This window comes from Pteropus alecto, unplaced genomic scaffold, assembly GCF_000325575.1.
Source record: "Pteropus alecto unplaced genomic scaffold, ASM32557v1 scaffold725, whole genome shotgun sequence".
Classification (NCBI taxonomy): Eukaryota; Metazoa; Chordata; class Mammalia; order Chiroptera; family Pteropodidae; genus Pteropus; species Pteropus alecto.
In genome coordinates, this window is record NW_006436637.1 from 500,727 (window position 1) to 521,075 (window position 20,349).

At 36.3% G+C, this 20,349-nt stretch overlaps 1 protein-coding gene across 5 annotated transcripts in view; it reads right to left on the bottom strand.

The window, feature by feature from the left end:
* Positions 1-20,346, bottom strand: part of POLR2D (RNA polymerase II subunit D) — a 24,686-nt gene extending 4,340 nt beyond the window's left edge. For all 5 annotated transcript variants that reach the window (XR_001517056.2, XR_001517055.2, XR_001517054.2 and 2 more), the window contains exons 1-3: positions 20,208-20,346; positions 14,933-15,113; positions 893-988 (exon numbers count right to left, since the gene is read on the bottom strand). Coding sequence is in view for 1 of the 5 variants with exons in the window: in XM_006913445.3 (XP_006913507.1) it covers positions 893-988; positions 14,933-15,113; positions 20,208-20,301 (371 nt within the window). In the remaining 4 variants the exon portion in view is untranslated. The remainder of the gene's footprint in view (positions 1-892; positions 989-14,932; positions 15,114-20,207) is intronic.
* Positions 20,347-20,349: the final 3 nt, after the last annotated feature.

Below are 20,349 nucleotides of genomic sequence, written 5' to 3' on the forward strand. Positions count from 1 at the left end.
TGCCCATCTCTCCATTTACTCCTAAACAATGACACTCTTACCTTTCAACTGCATTTTCCTGACTTTCCTTTTAAAAACATTATGAAGTATTTTAAACATATAAAAGGTATAGAAAATAAGTTAACCCTAACAGTTATCACTACTTGATTTAGATTTCTTTAATAAACATAACAAGAACAAATTAATGCCTCTGTGCATATACCCTGATCCCAATTACTTCCCCTCCCTTCCCCAGAAGTAACCATAATCTGAAATTGGGTATTTATCATTTTTATGCTTACTGTATGTATAGGTATCTAAAAGCAATATGGAGCAATGTAAAAAATGACATCACACTGTGGTATGTATCTTTCTGCAATTTTTTTGCTCAAAATTCACTTCAGTATTTATTAACATTACTCCATGTTGTTTTAGTCCATTAATTTTTTCACTGCTATATAATAAACACCATATGATCAATAATGATTTATTCAGTCTCTGTTGACTGACAAACTGTTGTCAGTTTCTGTTATCACTAACAAGGCAGCAATGAACACTGAAATACATGTTGCCTTTTAAATTATGAGTGGCTCTTAAGGACATGTATCCAGAACGGATTTTTAGGTCACGAGGTATAGTCATTTTTAACTTTACTAGACATAGCCAAATTGCTCTCCAAAGTGACTATATTAATTTGCACCCCTACCATCAATATATAAGAATTTCTGCTGCTCCCCATTTTTGCTAACAGTTGCTGTGCTATTGAACCTTCATTTCACACTGTCAAAAAAGGCACTCTCATTCAATGTTGCTATCTACGCAGATTTCAAATGCGTACATCTTTTAGACACAGTAATTCTACTTGTAGGAATATATCCAATACATACAGAACTTAACATAACTGGTAACTAACCTTGGGATCAGAGCCTTGGATTCCTCAGCAGTCTCTGGGCAAAGGTTGGCCAAACAGGCCAACTCGAATTTATGAAGCTTCTTCTGAAGCAACAAGCTGATTGTACGGAAGAAATCAAAACAAAACAAATAATTCAAAAAGTGACTAGAAAAAGGGGATTAAATATAGCAATGAAGAGAAAAAGTAAAGGACTTACAATCTTTCTATTATAGTTAGGATGGCTGCAAAATCTCACTTTCAAATCAGCTGGGGAATGGGAAGTTACAACAAAATCAGGCAGAGACAAAGTAAGTGAAGAGAGCACATTCAGGCACAGAACCCTTAATGTAACTTTTGAAAAATCACCATATGCCTCAAGGACTATACAACGTTTCCCCTAGGAATTTATTTTGTTGCTCTTTGCTCTTCCTACCACTCTTTCTTGCTTCCTTTGCTATTAATTTTATGTCAAACACAGGACGTTAGATGTTCCAATATATTGGGTATTTGACATGGAGGAAATTCTTTTAAATTTATCAATCGATAAATAAATAGAAGCATACCTTACTTTATACAAATATATGTATATACTGCATCTTATTTTAGATGTACTTCTAGTTCAAGCTGCATAAAAGAACACTATTAATACAAATCATACCTTGGATTTTCATTACTTTGCCTCTTAAAATAGAGCTCATTTATGGTAAATGTGGTTTCAGAGAGGATCTTAATTATCTGTTCCGAAACGAAACACTCTGTTTATCACCCTATTATAAGCACAGTAGTTAATGTACAAAATTTAGAAAATACAGAAAAAAAGCTACCCATATTACCACCTAAACAAAATCAACATTACCATCTTAGTATACCATTCCAAACATTTTTCTATGTTTTAGAATATAAACTTACCCATTCTGCTTTGTACCTCTTTGTCACTCAATAAAGCTATTTTCATTTTGTAAAGAAAAGAAAGCAAACCTAGTTACATGGGAAGAGGTTCATAATGTAATATATGTATGTGGAGGGACTCTTGTAAAATAAACACATGCTCATTTAGAAACAATACCAAAACATATCAATAAGGTGACAATAACCTGAAATCCTATCCAGAAATAACCAGTATTAACATTTTCATGGAGATCCCCTTCTCTCCTCTCTTTATATTAACATTTTTAAAACAACAAGAATCATAACAAATATTATTCTGTAACTGGCTTTTTTTCATTCCACAATACAGTAGCTGTTTTACATGTTAGTACACACATAACCCTATCTTGAACAGCGCGTTCCACTGAAAGTTTGTGCCATAATTTATATATCAAATTTCCTGTTGCTAAACATTTCAGGGTTTCCAATTATTTGCCATTTTAAATAATGCTTTTTGAACAACATTATGAGTTCATACTTCTCTGTCCACTTGATCCATAACTGTGTTCTAAAAATAAATTCCTGGAAGCAGAATTACCCAAAAGACATGACTGTCGGAAAGGCTTTTGAGACATGCCCTAAAATGTCTTTACCAAAAAAGAAATAAAATGCATCCAGACTGAGAAGGAAGAAGTTGCCTTTATTCACAAATGACATGATCTTTTATGTAGAAAACTGTAAGTGGATTTATAAACCTCCCCCCAACACATATATAAGCACATATACACACAACTATGGAAACTATAAATTCAGCAAGACTGCTAGATAGATCAATGGAAAACTAATTATAGTAATTCAGTTACTTGGAGTAGCACTAATAAAGTACTTGTTCAAAGTGTCTTTAAACAAGATGTAAAATTAAGAGGACCTTCTGTTATCTATGATTTCCAAGGAAATCTGTGAATGTTTTATTTGGGAGTATTTTAAAGCAATCATAAAATTTAAGCCAAGCATATAATTTCCACAAGTTATATTTATACAATTTTTATAAAATTACATTTTTTTGCCATAAGTAACATTGAGGCCAAAGAAATAAAAGACAAATAAAAGAGACGTTTTAATTAAGAAATATAACAATGTTATTTGCCATTAACTTAAAAAGGTCCTGCTAAATTTTCACTTTGGTGTTTGAAAGAAGTTCATTATTTTTATATTTTGAGCACTAGCACTTTTTTGTTACTACTAGAACATGAAGAATCAATGTAGGGTTTAGATGGAAGATATTTTTGGGTGGATTAGTTTTGGCCACCATACATAGCTATCCAATGTCAGATTCTATGCAGACACACTTCAGCTCAGCAGCGTTTCCCAATAACCAGTGTACATTTGGGGGAATCCAGCCCAGTTTCCTCTATTATTGAGGAAAATTTTACCCAGTAATAATAAATCAAATCAAATTGCATATTTTTGAATTTGGTGCAAATGAAATTTAAAAGTAAGGTAACTATTCATACTAAGTAAGTTTTAAATTAAAAGGAAAATGGTATCTAATAAACAATTTTAAAAATAATTAAAAAATGGCTTTAGCAATATATAGTTCCACCAGCAATAAATGACAGTGCCCATCTCCCCTATTTGTTACACTAAAGTTTCCCATTCTTTTTAATCTTTTTAAATCTGCTTAGTTATTTTACTGTTTCTTTGACTTCCTTGAAGATGAATATTATTTCACATAAATTAAATAGCCATTTGAATTTCTGATACAAATCAAGCCATTAGAGACTAAGTCCATTTTTATAAACTGGGTGTTATCTAAGGATATTAATCCTTTCCCAGTTTATTCATATTTACGTTTTACATATGGCATTTTATTTGATATAGGAAAGTTTAAAGATATTTATACAAATTCATTTACTTATTCAACTAATTATTTAGTGCTTACAATGAGACTGACACAGTGATGAATATGGCTAAGTCCCTGCCTTCACAAAGCTTACATTCAAGTAGAGTCAACCAAGTTTCCCCACATTTAAAGTCTTGCTAACCATGGTCAAGATAATATACATATTCATTCATGTTATCACAGCACTTTTATACATCATAGTTTATATTCAAATCCTTAATTTCTTAGGAATTTATTTTGGTATAACATATAGAGTTCCAACTTTGTTTTAAAATATTTCCCTACTAACTTACAGTGCCAGCTTCACTATATATGACTCAAATAAAATTATATAAATTTGTATTTGAATCTGTTCCTGAATTACCTATTCTGCTCCAATGATCGACTGTCTATTCTCATGCCAAAGTGTTACTATTTTAATTACTGTTAATAACTGTCACTTTTTAACATATTTTAACATCTTGTAGGGCAAATTCCTCATTTTTCTTTTAAAATTTTCTTTCTGACAATTCTTACAAATTTAAGATAATTTCATTCAGCTCCCCATTCCCTTGAAGATTTAGAATGGCAATAAATGTATACATTAATTTGGGGCAAACCAACATTTTTACAATATAAAGACCTTTCATTCATGAATGTATAATTGTACCTTCATTTATTCAAGTCATCTTTTAAGTCCAATAGTTTAGTTTTGTATGGAAGCTCTGCATAGTTCCTTCCATTATTTTCTCCGTGCATACATACGAACTTGTCAGAACAGACACTATACTCAAATATAGTTTTATCATCTTCATTTTCTTCATACTTAACATTTGTGAACATCTTTCAGTTTTATTTTCTATCACAGATTTTAATGACACTATAGTAGTTTATCAAATGGATTCACTGCAATGTATTTAATTATTGTTGAATGTTCAGGTTGCTTTTTTACCTTTGGCTGTAATAAACAGTTCTCTGAAGAACATCTGCTTTTTCTTAGGACAGTATTTCTCAAACATTTTCACCAAAGTAGAGCAAACAAGTATCCCTAGATGACTTGGGGGCATAGGCTCAAATGACTTTCTGCAACTGCAAGGTTTTAAGTCTCATAATTTAATTCAAGAATTCATATATATTTTTTGTTTTATTCCATAATATGCTGGTATCTATTTGCTTTAATGTTGAAAAGTTTTAAATCACCTACCATCAAGTAAAATTAATACTCAGGAAGATGTGCTGTTTTTGCTGTGGTCTCCTCTATGCCCCAGCATGTCACGGTTTCCCAGGTTACATCCAACCCAGTTTGAGAAGCAGTCTTAGAAAAAAATGCTAAAAGCTAGTCACCTTTTGATTTTGAAAGGTAAAATAAAGATCCAGAATAAATGTTCGATATATGCCGTTCATATTTACATTGTACAATTCAATGAGGTTTTTTTCAATTATAGTTGGCATACAATATATTAGTTTCAGTTGTACAGCATAGTGATCAGAGATCACACAACTCACAAAGTGATCACTCCACTAAATCTAGTACCCCTTTCCCCTTACATATTTTTTACAACACTGTTGACTATTTTTCTTATGCCACACTTTCTATCTCTATGACTATTTTGTATCTATCCATTTGTACTTCTTAATCCTTTTGCCCTTTTCCACCATACCCCTAACCCTCCCTTTTGTCTAGTAGCCCTCGAAATATTCTCTCTATCTATAAGTCTGCTTCCATTTTTGTTATTATTTAAATTCCACATGTGAAATCATGCGGTATTTGTCTTTCTCTATCCAACCCATTTCATTCAGTGCAACACCCTCTAGGCCCATCAAGGCAGTATCTTTTTCCATCCCCTTCCTTGTAGTCTGTGTGTGTCTTTTAATCTGAAGTGAGTCTATTGTAAGCATATGTAGGGGTCTTGTTTTCTTATCCATTCAGCCTCCCTATCTTTTGGTTAGAGCATTTAATTCTTTTCCATTTGAGGTACTTGTTGATAGATTAGTTATTTCCATTCTTTATTCATTCATTCATTGACTTTAATTATCATTTTTTTTTTTTACAGGAAATGGAGGGACTTCTTTATTTAAAAAAAGGTTTTTTTAAATTAAGTTTATTGGGGTATCATTGGTTAATAATTACATAATTTTCAATTGTACATTATAATTTGACATCTATATATTCTATTGTGTAATTACCACCTAAAGTCCAATTTCCTTCAGCTACCATATGTTTGATCCCCTTTATCCACTCCACACTACCCTTACCTCCTATATTTGACTCCCTTTACCCCATCTACTGCTCACCTCCTCCCCCACCCTCTACTCTCTGGTAACCACTAGTCCATTCTCCAGGTCCCTGAGTCTCTCTTTGTTTGTCCTGTTCATTTGGTGCTTTTAGGTTTATATCCCACATATAAGTGATAGCATGTAGTTTCAACATTTTCTGTCTGGCTTATTTTACTTAGCATGATTATCTTGAGGTCTGTCCACATTGTTGCAAATGGCAGTATTTCATCTCTTCTTATGGCTGAGTAATATTCCATTGTATATATGTATCACAGCTTCTTTAGCCAATCATCTATCTTAGGACACTTTGGTTGCTTTCTGGCCACTGTGAACAATGCTGCTTTAAACATTGGTGTGCAAATCACTTTTCGGATATGTGTTTAAGTCCTTGGGGTAAATACCCAGTAGAGAGATTGCTGGATCATATGGTCCATCAATTCTTAGTTTTTTGAGGAACCTCCATACTGTTTTCCATAGTGGCTGTACAAATTTGTGGTCCCACCAGTAGTGTATGAGGGTTACTTTTTCTCCGCATCATCTACAAGATTTGTTATTACATGTCCTGTTGATTATAGCTATTCTAACAGGTATGAGATGGTATCTCATTGTGGTTTTGATTTGCATTTCCCTAATAGCTCGCAAGGTTGAGCATCTTTTTATATATTTGTTGGACATCTGTATGTCCTCTAGGAAGAAGTGTCTGTGCAGATCCTCTGCCCATTTTTTATTGGATCATTTGTTTTTTTGTTGTTAGAGTCATATGAGTTCTTTGTATATTTTCAATATTAGGCCCTTATCTGACGCATTGCTTGCAAATATATATTCCCATTCGGATGGCTGTCTCTTTACCTTGCGGCAGTTTCTTTTGCTGTGCAGAAGCTTTTTAGTTTGATGTAGTCCCATTCATTTATTTTTGTGTTTACTTCTCTTGCCTTTGAGGTCAAATTCATAAAATCCCCTTTAAGTCCAAGGTTCTTGAGTTTCATTCCTATGTTTTCTTCTACACATTTTATTGATTCTGGTCTTACATTCAGGTCTTTAATCCATTTTCAGTTAATTTTGGTGTGTGGTGATAGACAACAGTCTAGTTTCATTCTTTTGCAGGTGGCCTTCCTGTTTTCCCAGCACCATTTATTGAAGAGGTTTTCCTTTCTCCACTGAATGTTTTGGCTTTTTTGTTGAAAATTACTTGCCCATATAAATATGGGTTTACTTCTGGTCTTTTGATTCTGTTCCACTGGTCCATGTGTCTGTTTTGCTGCCAATACCATGCCATTTTGATTACTGCTGCTTTGTAGTATAATTTGAAGTCAGGCAGAGAGATGCCTCCAGCCTCATTCTTTTTTCTCAGGATGGCTTTGGCACTTCAAGGTCTTTGGTGCTTCCATACAAATCTGACGATTTTTTTGTTCTATTTCTTTAAAAATGCCAATGGGATTTTGATGGGGATTGCATTAAATCTCTATAATGCTTTAGGTAATATGGTCATTTTAACTATGCTGATTCTTCCAATCCATGAATATGAAATATCTTTCCATTTCTTTATGTCTTCTTCAATTTCTTTTAAAAATGTCTTGTAGTTTTGAGTGCATAGGTCCTTCACAGCCTTCGTTACTCAGCCATAAGAAAAGATAAAATGCTGCCATTTGTAACAACATGGATGAGTCTTGAGAATAGGTATTTGATTCTTTTTGCTGCAATTGCAAAAGGAATTATTTTTTCCACTTCTTATTTTGACAATTCATTGTTAGAGTGTAGGGACGCTATGGATTTTTGAACGTTGATTTTGTATCCAGAAACTTTACTGTATTTGCTTATTGTTTCTAGCAGTGTTCTTGTAGAGTTTTTAGAGTTTTCTATATAGAGAATCATGTCATCTGCAAATAGTGACAGTACGACTTCTTCGTTTCCTATTTGGATGCCTTTTATATCTTTCTCTTGTCTGACTGCACTTGCTAGGACCTCCACTGGTATATTGAATAACAGTGGCGATAGTGGACAGCCTTGCCTTGTTCCTGCTGTTAGAGGGAAGGATTTTAGTTTTTCACCATTAAGTATAATGTTGGCTGAGGGTTTGTCATTGATAGCCTTTACTATGTTAAAGTACTTTCCTTCTATGCTGATTTTATTAAGTGTTTTTTATTATCAATGGGTGCTATATCTTGTTGAAGGCTTTTTCTGCATCTATTGATATGATCACGATTCTTATTTTTTAATTTGTTTATGTGGTGTATCACATTAATTGATTTGCGTATGTTGAACTATCCCTGTGACCCTGCGATGAAGTCCACTTGATCGTGGTGTACAATCTTTTTAATACGTTGGTGTAATTGGTTCGCTAGTATCTTATTTAGAATGAGAGATACTGGTCTGTATGTAGTTTTCTATTTTTTGTGTTATCTTTACCAGGTTTGGGCATCAGATTAATATTGGCTTCATAAAATGAGTTGGGAAGTATTGACTCCTCTTTGATTTTTTGGAAGAATTTGAGGAGAACAGGAATTAAACCTTTTTTTGAATGTTTGGTAGAATTCACTGGTGAAGCCATCTGGTCCTGGAGTTTTACTTTTTGGTAGGTTTTTGATGACTGTTTCGATTTCCATACTGCTGATCAGTGTATTTACATTTCCCAGATCTTCTTGATTCTGTCTATGAAGGTTGTATTTTTCTAAGTACTAATCCACTTCTTCTAGGTTAGTAAGTTTGTTATTGTATACTTTTTCATAGTATTCTTGTATGATCCTTTGTATTTCTGCGATGTCAGTCATAATTTCCCCTCTTTCATCCCTCATTTTGTCTGTCTGTGTCCTTTCTCTTTTTTCTTTAGTGTGTCTAGCCAGGGATTTGTCAATTTTATTAACCTTCTCAAAGAACCAGCTCTTTTTTGTATTTCTTTTTGTTTGTTTGTTTGTTTTCAATTTCATTTATTTCTGCTCTAATTTTGATTATTTCTTTCCGTTTGCTGACTTTGGGCCTCATTTGTTCTTCCTTTTCTAGTTTTCTTTTTTGGATGAAGCGTTAGGTTATTTATTTGGGCTCATTCTTGTTTTTGGAGATAGCCCCGTAATGATATGAACTTTCCTCTTATGATTGCTTTTGCCGTGTCCCAAAAGTTTTGATATATTGTATTATCGTTATCATTCGTTTCTATGTATCTCTTGATCTCTCTTTTCATTTCTTCCCTGACCCAATTATTCTTCAGTAGCATGTTATTTAATCTCCATGTATTTGTGGTTCTTCCTGATTTCCTTTTGCAGTTGATCTCTAGTTTCAAAGCATTATGATCAGAGAATATGGTTAGTATGATTTCAACCCTCTTATATTTGTTGAGGATCTATCTGTGTCCCAGTACATGGCTGATTCTTGAAAATGTTCCATGTGCACTAGAGAAGAATGTATAAGCAGCTGTTTTGGAATGGAAGGCTTTGCATATGTCAATACGTCCAGTTGGTCTAATGTGTCATCAGGGATGTTATTTTCTTATTGATTTTCAGTTTGGATGATCTGTCCATATCTGACAGTCAGGTAATTAAGTGTTTCAGTCTGTTTTCCCTTTAGTTCTGTTAGTAATTGCTTTACATATTTTAGGGCTCCCCATTTGGGAGCATAGATATTAATAAGTGTTATGTATTGCTGGTGCATGATTCCCTTTATCGTTGTGAAGTGTCCCTCAGTATCTTTACCTTTTTTATTTTGAAGTCTATTTCATCTGACATTAATACCATTACTCCTGCTTTTCTCTGAATGCCAGTTGCTTGAAAAATCATTTTCCATCCTTTCACTTTGAGTCTATATTTGTCTTCGGAATTGAGATGTGTCTCCTGGAGGCAGCGCTTGGTTGGGTTTTGTTTTCTGATCCATTCTGTAACTCTGTGCCTTTTTATTGGTGAGTTCAGTCCATTTACATTAAGAGTGATTATTAAAATGTAAGGTCTTATAGTCATTTTCCTTTTGCTTTCTGGTAGCTTGGTGTTGCCATTGCTTCTTTGTCTTTTTGTTTTTGTTTTCTTTATTTTGGTTGGCTTTTGTGGGTTTTGCCTCTAGTTCTCATTTTATGTTATATACTTCAGCTCTGAATCTTTGGTATGTGGTTATCATTATGAATATGAAAAGGATAGTTATATATACGTATATAGTCGTACATTTTCTTCTGCGCGTGACTTATCTCCATTCCCCTTTGCGAATTTGGATCTTTGAATCCTCCCCTTTTCAGTCATTGTTGTTTCAATTTGTCCCTATGTATGCTGAATGTTCATTAGTATTGCTATAGCAGATCTCTTATTATTTAAGCTTGTAATGCCCTATTCTTAGTAAAGATTGCACTCCTCTGCTTCTATTTCCTGGATAGTCACTTTACTCCTAATCGTGTATTTTTTTGTTGTTGTTATTTGGTTTTAGGTGAGCTGACCGTCAGCTTCAGTATTTCCTGTAGTGCAAGTCTTTAGTGGAGAATTCCCTCAATTTTTGCATGTCTGTAACCGTCTTTATTTCTCTTTTGTATCTAAAGGGGAGCTTAACTGGATAAATTATTCTAGGCTGGTAGTTTCTTTCACTTAATAGTTTAAATATTTGATTCCATTCCTTTCTGACTTGTAAGTTTTGCGCTGAGAAGTCCAATGATAATCTAATGGGTTTTCCTTTATAAGTTACTGTTTTCTTCTCCCTGGCTGCCTTGAGAATTCTATCTTTGTCACTGATTTTTGATAACTTTAATACAATGTGTCTTAGTAAAGGCCTTTTGGGTTGAGATCATTGGGTGTTCTTTTTGCTTCTTGAATTCCAAGCTCCAGCTCATTCCTTAGATTTAGGAAATTCTTGTCCACTATTTGTCTGAAAATGCTTCTAGTCCCTGCTCCTTTCACTCACCTTTGATAATGCCTATTATTCTTATGTTTCCTCTCCTGATGGTATCAGCTAGTTCTTGTATTTCTCTTTCATTATTTTTCATTCTTCAGTTTCTCTCTTCTTCCTTCTGATGCATTTCTAGATTTCTGTCTTCGATATCACTGATCTTTTCCTTCATTTGGTCTACTGTATTTCCCAAGCTTGCTATTTCATTTTTCAGCTCTTGCAGTGTGTTATCACCTGAAGATCCATTCTTGAGGGTTTCAATCTATTTGCTCTGCTCATCTAGCTTTTTCAATTCCTGAAATTGTTGATATGACTCACATAGGATCTCATTGAGTTTTTTCAGAAGTACTATCCTGAATTCTTTGTCATTTAAGTTGCATATTGCTATGTCTGTAAGCCTATTTTCTGGAGATTTTTCTCTCTCTTTCTCAGATGCCTTGTCACCTTGGTTGTTCATGGTGTTTAATGGACTATCTCCATCTGGGCATCAATGGAAGTGTATTCTGCTGTTTTTCCAGAAAGATATTACATAAAGGTCTCTCTTTAGCCTGCTACAAAGAAGGCGCTTTTCTTGTTTCCAGTAGGTGGCGTCTAAACTTCTTGGATCCTTGCTTTATATAAAGCCTAAATAATTTTTTTTCTTTTATTTTCTTTTAGAAATTTAATCATACTAGCTACTCTCAGTTTCAGTTCCTGTCAGTGTTAGCAATCGGTTTTGGTAGCATTTGCTTAGATTCCCCTGGGGCTCTGCGGTGATTAGTCTTGGAGGGAATGGGGGGAGGGGCCCTCTGGGTTGGGAGCTGGGGGCTGTGGCTCTACCTCAGTTTTGCAACTGTGGCCGATAAAAATCAACTGTTGTTTCTCTGCAGCTCCGTCCCGTTTCTCTGCTTTCTGCCCTGATGACTGGACTCTGCTGCCGTCTGCGAAGAAGTCCCAGCACTTCCAGGCAGGGTTGTTCAGGGAAGTCTCCACACCTCTTCCCCAGCCCCTCCTCCTGCAGGGAGCTCTGGCAGCTGTGGGAGGCAGCTTCTTTATTTCTCTCAGTCTACCCCCGACACCTGGGGTTCTGACCTTTGGTAGTTTTTATGCACAGATCCCACGCTCAGACGTGCTGGTGTGCAGTTTGGGTGTTTTTTGTTCAGTTTTAGATGTTCAACTTATTGTTGTTTCAAGGGGAGAGATCTGAGGACATCTCTCACTCTGCCATGTTTTCCGAAAAACTCCATTCACTTATTTTTAATGGTGACATTGGTTAACGAAATCCCATACGTTTCAGGTATATAACTTAACAGTAAGGCTTATATATATTGCATTTTGCATTCACCTCCCATAGTTAGATTTCTTTCTGGCACCACTTATTTGACTCCTTTTACCCCATCTACCTCCCTCCTCATCCCTCCCCCACTACCTTCTGGTAACCACTAGTCTATTATCCATGTCCATGAGTCTCTGTTTGTTTGTCATGTTTGTTTACATATGGGTTTATATTCCACATAGAAGTGATATCATGTGATTTTCAACTTTTTCTGTCAGACTTATTTCACTTAGCATGATTATCTCAAGGTCCATCCATGTTGTCACAAATGGCAGTATTTCATCTCTTCTTATGGCTGAGTAATATTCCATTGTATATATGTATCACTGCTTCTTTATCCAATCATCTATTGTAGGACACTTCGGTTGTTCCATGTCCTGGCCACTGTGAATAATGCTATGAACATCGGTGTGCAAATATCTTTTAGGATATGAGTTTAAGTCCTTTGGGTAAATACCCAGTAGAGGGATTGCTGGATCATATGGTCCATCAATTCTTAATTTTTTGAGGAACTTCCATATTGTTTTCCATAATGGCTGTGCCAATTTGCATACCAGCAGTGTATGAGGGTTCCTTTTTCTCTGCATCCTCTCCAACATTTATTACTTGACCTGTTCATTATAGCTATTCTAACAGGTGTGAGATGGTATCTCAAAGTGGTTTTCAGATGTTGAGCATCTTTTCATGTTTGTTGGCTATTTGTATGTGTTCTTGGGAGAAGTGTCTATTCAGGTTCTCTGATCATTTTTTTTTATTGGATGGGTTTTTTGTTGTTGTTATTGAGCTTATTTTTGTCTGGGAAGCTCTTTATCTGTTCTTTAACTCTAAATGATAGGTTTGCTGGAAAAAGTATTCTTGGTTGTAGATCCCGAGTTTTCAACACTTTGAATATTTTGTGACAAAGCACTTCTGTCCTGCAAACTTTCTTTTGAGAAATTAGCTGGCAGTCTTATGGATGCTCCTTTGTAGGTAACTGCTTTTCTGTTGCTGCTTTTAAGGTTCTCTCTTTGTATTTAACCTTTGGCATTTTAATTATATGTCTTGGTGTGGGCCTCTTTCGGTTCATTTTTTGAGGGACTCTCTGAACTTCCTGGGGTTGTATGTCTATTTCCTTCACCAGGTTAGGGAAGTTTTCCATCATTATTTCTTTAAATGTATTTTCAACTTCTTGTTCTCCCTCTTCAGGTACTCCTATGACACAGATGTTGTTACACTTAATTTTGTCCCATAGGCTCCTTAAATTATTATTATAGTCTTGGCTTCTTTTTTCTTGACATTCTGATTGGGTGTCCTTGATTTCCCCATCCTCTGTATTGGTGGTTGATTCTCTTCTTCATCCATTCTGTTGACTCCTTCTAATATACTCTTCATCTCTGATAATGTATTCTTCATTTCTGACTGGTTCTCTTTTATAATTTCCATTTCCATTTTTATGTTTTCAATCTCTTTTTTAAAGTTCTGAGTTCATCTACACTTCTCATAATTTCATTGAGCATCTTTATAACCAGTGTTTTAAACTCTGCATCTGTGAGATTCATGACTCTATTTTTCCTTGATCTATGTTATTATGTTCTGTTCTTTTATATGGTCTCTACTTCTCTGTCTTCCCATTTTGGCTGCCTTTCTGTGCTTGTTTCTATGAGCTCAGCAAAGTTCTTAAGTCTCCTGGTCTTATTAGCATGGCTTTGTGTATTAAGTGTCCAACAGCACCATCTTGAGAGGGGTTCTTCTGCAGGCCAAGTTTAGCCCCAGGCTGTGCCGCTCTGGGACCACCTGTTAGATTCAGCATGCAATCCACAGATACTGTGCTTACAGTTGCCTCAAGAAGCCACGCCAGAAACCGAGGTCAGCTGCCACCAGCATGAGTCTTAGAGGTGCTCAGCAAGTGGTACAGGACTCACCAAGGAACAAGTGGATGTGAATTGGGTAGGACCACAAGTTGGAAGAGGTGGAGTTTCAGGGAATCTTCTGGATAGAGCAACTTCTGTCATCCAGTTTGACGACATCTCTGCAATGGTGGTGCTGCATTCGCACACTGGGAGCGGGGAGGGCTCAACAGGGAACAATGGATACCACCTGGGAGAAAGTCTTGCCTCTGCCCCTCACTCTGACAACTCAGCATCCCCCTGTAAGTCCTTGGTGTCGCCCAAGCAGCCAACCCAGTGCTGGTACTCAGAGAGAGCAAGTCAGTCACCAGGAAAGTTTGGTTGCAGACAAGGCCCCTTTAACTAGAGTCTGTAGCTGCCATAGCCTCTGTCCTATTCAGCTGCTCGGGAACCTGTAGCCTCGCATCTTTACCCGCTCCTACCTCCAATTGTTGCAGGGTGATTTCTTATTTCTCTCCCTAGCTGTAGGGCTTCTGTTCATCTAGATCCAAGGCAACCCTGCTTGCTGTTTGCTCCGTGTTTCCATCTCAACTTTCATTTGGTTGGAAGAATGAAGCTTTTATCATCTACTTCATTTTGCCCAGTCTCCTTTGAAATGTATTTATTAACTTATAAAGATCTCTAAGGCATTTCAGGTGAATAATTAATAAATAAGCCCACTTTATTTTTAAAAAATCTACAAAACAATGCTATGTGTTTTTTATAGGGATGAATATATTTGTGAATGAATGAGTAGAAAAGATGTGAAGGGATAACAATAAACTGCTAAGAGTAGTTACTTTGCAAGGAGCTAACTGGGTTTTGGGGTATGAGAGAAGGCAACTAGAAAGAAAATTGGCCTTTTAAATTTTTAGATTTTTGACCCAAAAAATTATTGTACATACAATAATCCTATAGAAGATATGGGGGACAGGGAGGAAACAACATTCTGCCCAAAGATGTCCAATAATATGAATAAATAAAAACTTTCTTTTAGCACTCACCTACGCACACTTGCAATGGTCTCTCTGTTTTTGAAACGACTGAAACGGGCTGTGTAGTTTAAAGTTTTCATGAAGACCTCAGAAAGTTCCTGTTCATCCTCTGCACTTTCATTCTGCTGCTTTCGATGCTCCAGAAGCATATGAACTTCTGAATTTAGAAGTGTCTCAGCTGTTTCAAACTCTATTTATGAGAAGCATAAATGTCAGATGAAAATATTCCTTCATAAGTCAACTGCTAAATGTTGATTTTTGCCTTTGAGACTAACAGCAAGTCTCTGTCCCTGAAGAAATCCAGGGGCTTCATATCCCACTTTACCTTCACCCAGACTTGTGTATCACAAGTCACAGTAGAGTTCTTGAGATTCTAAAATTTAGTTCATTTGGGCTAGAGTTTCTGACATCAAAGAACCTGACGTAGACATGCTATTAAATAATGACACATCATTATCCTAATTATGTTCCATTTCAAAATGGAACATAACAAACAATTATTTTTCCCTCGCTCATATAAGCTAATAATCTTTTACTTCCATAATACTAATACTATACTCTCAATTTCTTTTGACTTTTTAAAAACTTCTAGTTGGTATACAATATTAGTTATATTAGTTTCAGGTATACAATATAGGAATTCAACATTTTTATACAATGTGATCATCCACTAATTCTAATAGTCATCGGTCACTGTGCAAACTTACTGTAATATTGACTATACTCCCCTTCATCCTTTTCACTTAACCCCCCATCCCTCTTCCCTCTGGCAACCATCTCTTTGGTCTTTGTTTCTGAGTCTGTTTTTGTTTGTTCATTTGTTTATTAGATTCCACACATAAGTGAAATCAAATGGTATTTGTCTTTATTTCACGTAGCATAATGCCCTCTAGATCTATCCACGTTATTGCAAATGGCAAGATTTCACTTTATTGCTGCATAATATTCCCTTGTGTGTATACACATATACACACACACCACATCTTCTTTATTCATTTATTGATAGACACCTAGGTTGCTTCCAGATCTTTGCTATTGTAAATTGCGCTGTAGTGAACACAGGGGTGCACATGTCTTTTCGAATTAATGTTTTTGCTTTCTTCAGATAAATACCCAGAATTGGAATTGCTGAGTCGTATGGTAGATCGTTTTAGTTTTTTGAGGAACCTCCATACTATTTTCCATCGTGGCTGCACCAATTTGCATTCCAACCAACAGTGCACAAGGGTTTCCTTTTCTCAACATCCTTGCCAACAACTGTTATTTGTTGACTGATAATAGCCATTCTGATAGGTGTGAGGTGATAACTCATTGTAATTTTGATTTGCATTTCCCTGATTAGTGATGTTGATCATCTTTTCATGTCTGTTGGTCATCTGTGTGTACCTTCTTTGGAGAAATGTCTTTTCATGTCTTCCACTCATTTTTTGATAGGCTTGTTTATTGTCTTGTTATTGAGTTATATGTTTTCCTTATATATTTTGCATATCAACCCCCTATCGGATATATTATTTGTGAATATACTCTCAATTTTAACAATTATTAATATTGGAGAGGGCCAAGTGTTTGGAAACACATAGTAATAATGTACCCCAAGTTCTATTTTTGTACCTGCACAAATCTATTATTTACTCATTCACCAGGTCACTGCCTATTATGTACTAGGAACTGGGTTTGCATCTAGAAGCCCCTACCCTCTAGATTTCACAGTCGAAGGTAGTTTATCGATTAAACCTAATTCAAATATTTACCATGATGCAAATCTCTTGCCCTTGATACATTTAAAATAATCCTCTTGACTAGAAAGAATACTTATAAGCAACTTTTAAAAAGTAAGTTTAAAAGAGAAAAAGAAACCCTTGGCTCTTTTCCATAATATATGGCAGCCTTTCCCTATACTTTTAGGATAACATTGTTAAAAATGCCATTATCTCCTTGGGAAAATCAATATCTCCTTCATAGTCCTATAGGAGTCTATGTTCCTAATACTTTATACTAAGTATTAGAGTTGGTTTTAATCTGCCTTTCCCTTATCAGTGAGTTCCCTCAGAGCAGAAACCATTCATAAACATGAATTCATGTTTAATTCCACATTGATGAAGAGAGGCAATAGTGAGAAAAAAACAAAATTACTTGCAATTTGGCATTTATGTTTGTGTTTACTATTGGGGAAATCACAGACACTTCCATCAGAGAAATGCCTTGTATTTCTCAGGCCAGGTGGCGAGAGCTTCACTCTCCTTTTACAACAGTGTGTGTGTGTGTGTGTGTGTGTGTGTGTGTGTGTGTGTGTAGCGAGTGTGTAGGGAGTGTGTAGGAAGAAACTTTTTATTTGAAAGGTTCTCACTGTTACTGAATATAACAGGCAACCAAAAGTTATTTTCTACCTGAGGTCAGCACAGTTTGAACAAGATGAACCTCAGAGTTAATTCCAACCAAACCTCTAAAGTAGTGTACAGGTAAAGAAACTACTGCCTCAGAGCAAAGAGTGGAGAAAGCATTAAATATCAGGACATATAACCCCAAATATCAAGTGAGAGCAACAAGTGACATAGGGGCAGGGGAGGCATCAACAGCTAAACAGTGGGTCAGTCTCAGCTTCTGAGGCTGCATCATTAATATAGCCTTAGAAAATGGAAATTAAGAGGCTAAACAAGAGTTACTAATAACGTTCACCTCCAAGTTTGTTGATTTTAAGGCTTCCAGAAAATTGCCAAAAGTTAGAGATGCCTCCCATTCTGTACTAAACAAATTTACCTGTGAAATATAATAAGATGGAACTCAGGACACCAGGAGACTAGTCACTCATCTCTATTCCCCAATGAGGGCAATGCCCAAGTACTATTTACACATCACCCTCACTCTTTTCAACCAATGAACAGTCAGGGCAGCCAAACTGTGACTTGGAGGACCTAGGAGAGTGGTGCCTGCAACCTATCACAGAGCTCTGGGGAGGCACTTCCAGGATTTAGAATCAATCGATGGGGAGGGAAGAGGTACTTCAAACACTTTTTTTTTTTTTTTTTTTTAACTATGGAGAAGAGGGACCCAAGAACTCTCCTCATGGCTAACCACAACCTTTTTTAAGTGTAATCTCTCTCTCTCTCTCTCTCACACACACACACACATATAATTTATTTAGAAAATAAAAGGAAATAGATTAGGGAATCTACAGGTTATTCTCCCTCTGTGCAAGTATTTTAAGAGCAACTGCCACAATTTACTAATCCCTGTTCCTGTAAGAAGGAAAACAATTCCTTGACCAGTACTTTATCAAGGAATTTCCTTGAGGATTCTTAACTGCAACCACTAGTAGGTGTTTTATGATGAGTGACAATTTCAGGTACTTTTCTTATACTGTACATTATTCTCTCTAGTACAAAATGATTTAGGGGATTTCTTTAGTTGAGGAAGGGAGTGACTGGGATTATATAATCCTTTTTAGAAAAGAAAGGTAACTAATTTCTTCAAGAGTTGCTATTAATTATAACACAAGATGAAGACAACGTGAGCAAATATGCTTGTGAAAATTACCACTAAAAGTACTCAAAAGCTTTCAGTGGTCTCCATTCTTTCAGTCCTGCAATTAGTATTATGTTTGTTTACTTTCCATTCTACAGAGAACGCTTTTCATATCTTTTAAGCACTTACTGTTGTTTCTATAGATCTACATATATTCTAAAATACATAACACTTTATATGCCTACATTAGCTGAGAAGTTAAAGATAACAGATGTTCAGAACTCTGACACACTATCAGTTGATAGGATCTAAGATCTACTTATACCTGACTCAAATTTTCATGTAGACCAGATGTTGCCTGATTTTATCAAAACAAGTATTTTTGGAGTGTAAAAAAAAAAAAAAACTAAATAAAAAGTAGTACCTAGACAAAACCCAAATACAAAAAACGAACTCAATTTATCATAAAATTAAAAAAACCATCTCCTTCTTAGTTATTACACCTTAAAAAAGAAACAAATGTATATTTCCATTATGCCAAAAACTTCTGTGAAGTTATCCAGTGAAATATTTGCATTTGAGTCTAGGAAATAAAAAACTGGAAGCAACCTGTATGTCTATCAATATATAAACTATATTATGGTAGGACCATTAAGTACTATCTAGTCCTTTAAAATAGCACATTTCTATACAATATAGCATCAGAATTTTTAAAAGCTGTGTGATTTCTATAGCATAATTCCATTTTTGCAAAGAAAAAGTATATGTGTATATGTATATATATATGAATAAGCAGAAAATTAGTTTGGAAGGATAGGCATTAAACTGTTTACAGTAGTTTCCACTGGATGCAAGGGTGTGAAGTTTCACTCTTTATTGTGGATATAATTTTTAAATCAGGAGGGTATCGTTAAGGTTTCCATTTACTTTGTTTTTCAGTACCTCTAAGATACGGTATTTTAAGATCTTAAACTTTCTGCTTATTTTGAGTTTATAAATTACAAATAAAGGACATCACACTGCACAGAGGAAGTTCCCTGACAGAAAATGTGCTTTAGTTGAGGCCATCTGACAAAGATTCTCTCCTTAAGCAAACTCCAGCCAGGCTCCTCTGAGCTCCCTTCTCGACTAGGCCTCAACTTTGGCCCATAAAAGCTTGAATAAAACACCAACATGATTTCTAACAGCTTAAGACTGCAATCCTAGGATGACCCTAGCTCTTTCAAAGCGCCTGCCTGTGAAAACTGAAAGCTGCCAAAACATTTTACTGTTCGTTCCAGTCAACAGAGGGCGGGTTGAGGGAGGTTAGGAACCTAACTTCCATAAGCTACAGGCGATACACCCAAATGGGTTTCAAATGGACCCACCCACATTACCACTTTTTGTAATTGTTCACATCCTTCTAAGGCCCGCTCACCACCCCTCCTTATTCCTTTAAAACGCCCAGCCACTTCTACACAAATGGAAGCTGAGTTCAGTCCACGCTAGACGCTTTTCTCTATTATATCAGTATTTTACTGACCACGTTAGTGGCCGCTTTGCTTATCTCTGACCCATCTCTCCAGCACTTCGCAGTCTCTCAGAGAAAATAAACTACTGAAGCAGGGAGACGGCGCCGCGCAAGGGCAGTGCGGCGAGGGCGCCAAGCACCCTTTTCCGTGCACGGAGCTGGAGCGGCCCGGACCCTCCCAGGTCTGCAGGCCCTCCTCCCTGGTTCCCGCGGCGCCGAGGGCCGGCCGGGCCTTAAACGAGGCGCGGTGCGACGCCGGGCCTGTGGTGACTACGCAAAATGGCGGCACCGTCTGGCAGCCCCAGACCCCACCTTTGGGAAAGATGAGCTGTGAGGCATCCTCCTCTACGTCGCCAGCCCGCAGGTCGCTACCGCCTGCCGCCATCGCAGGGAGCCGCACGGCCATCCAGAACACCGGAAGCGGAAGCGCAGGGCCGCGGCATGCTTCTCGGGA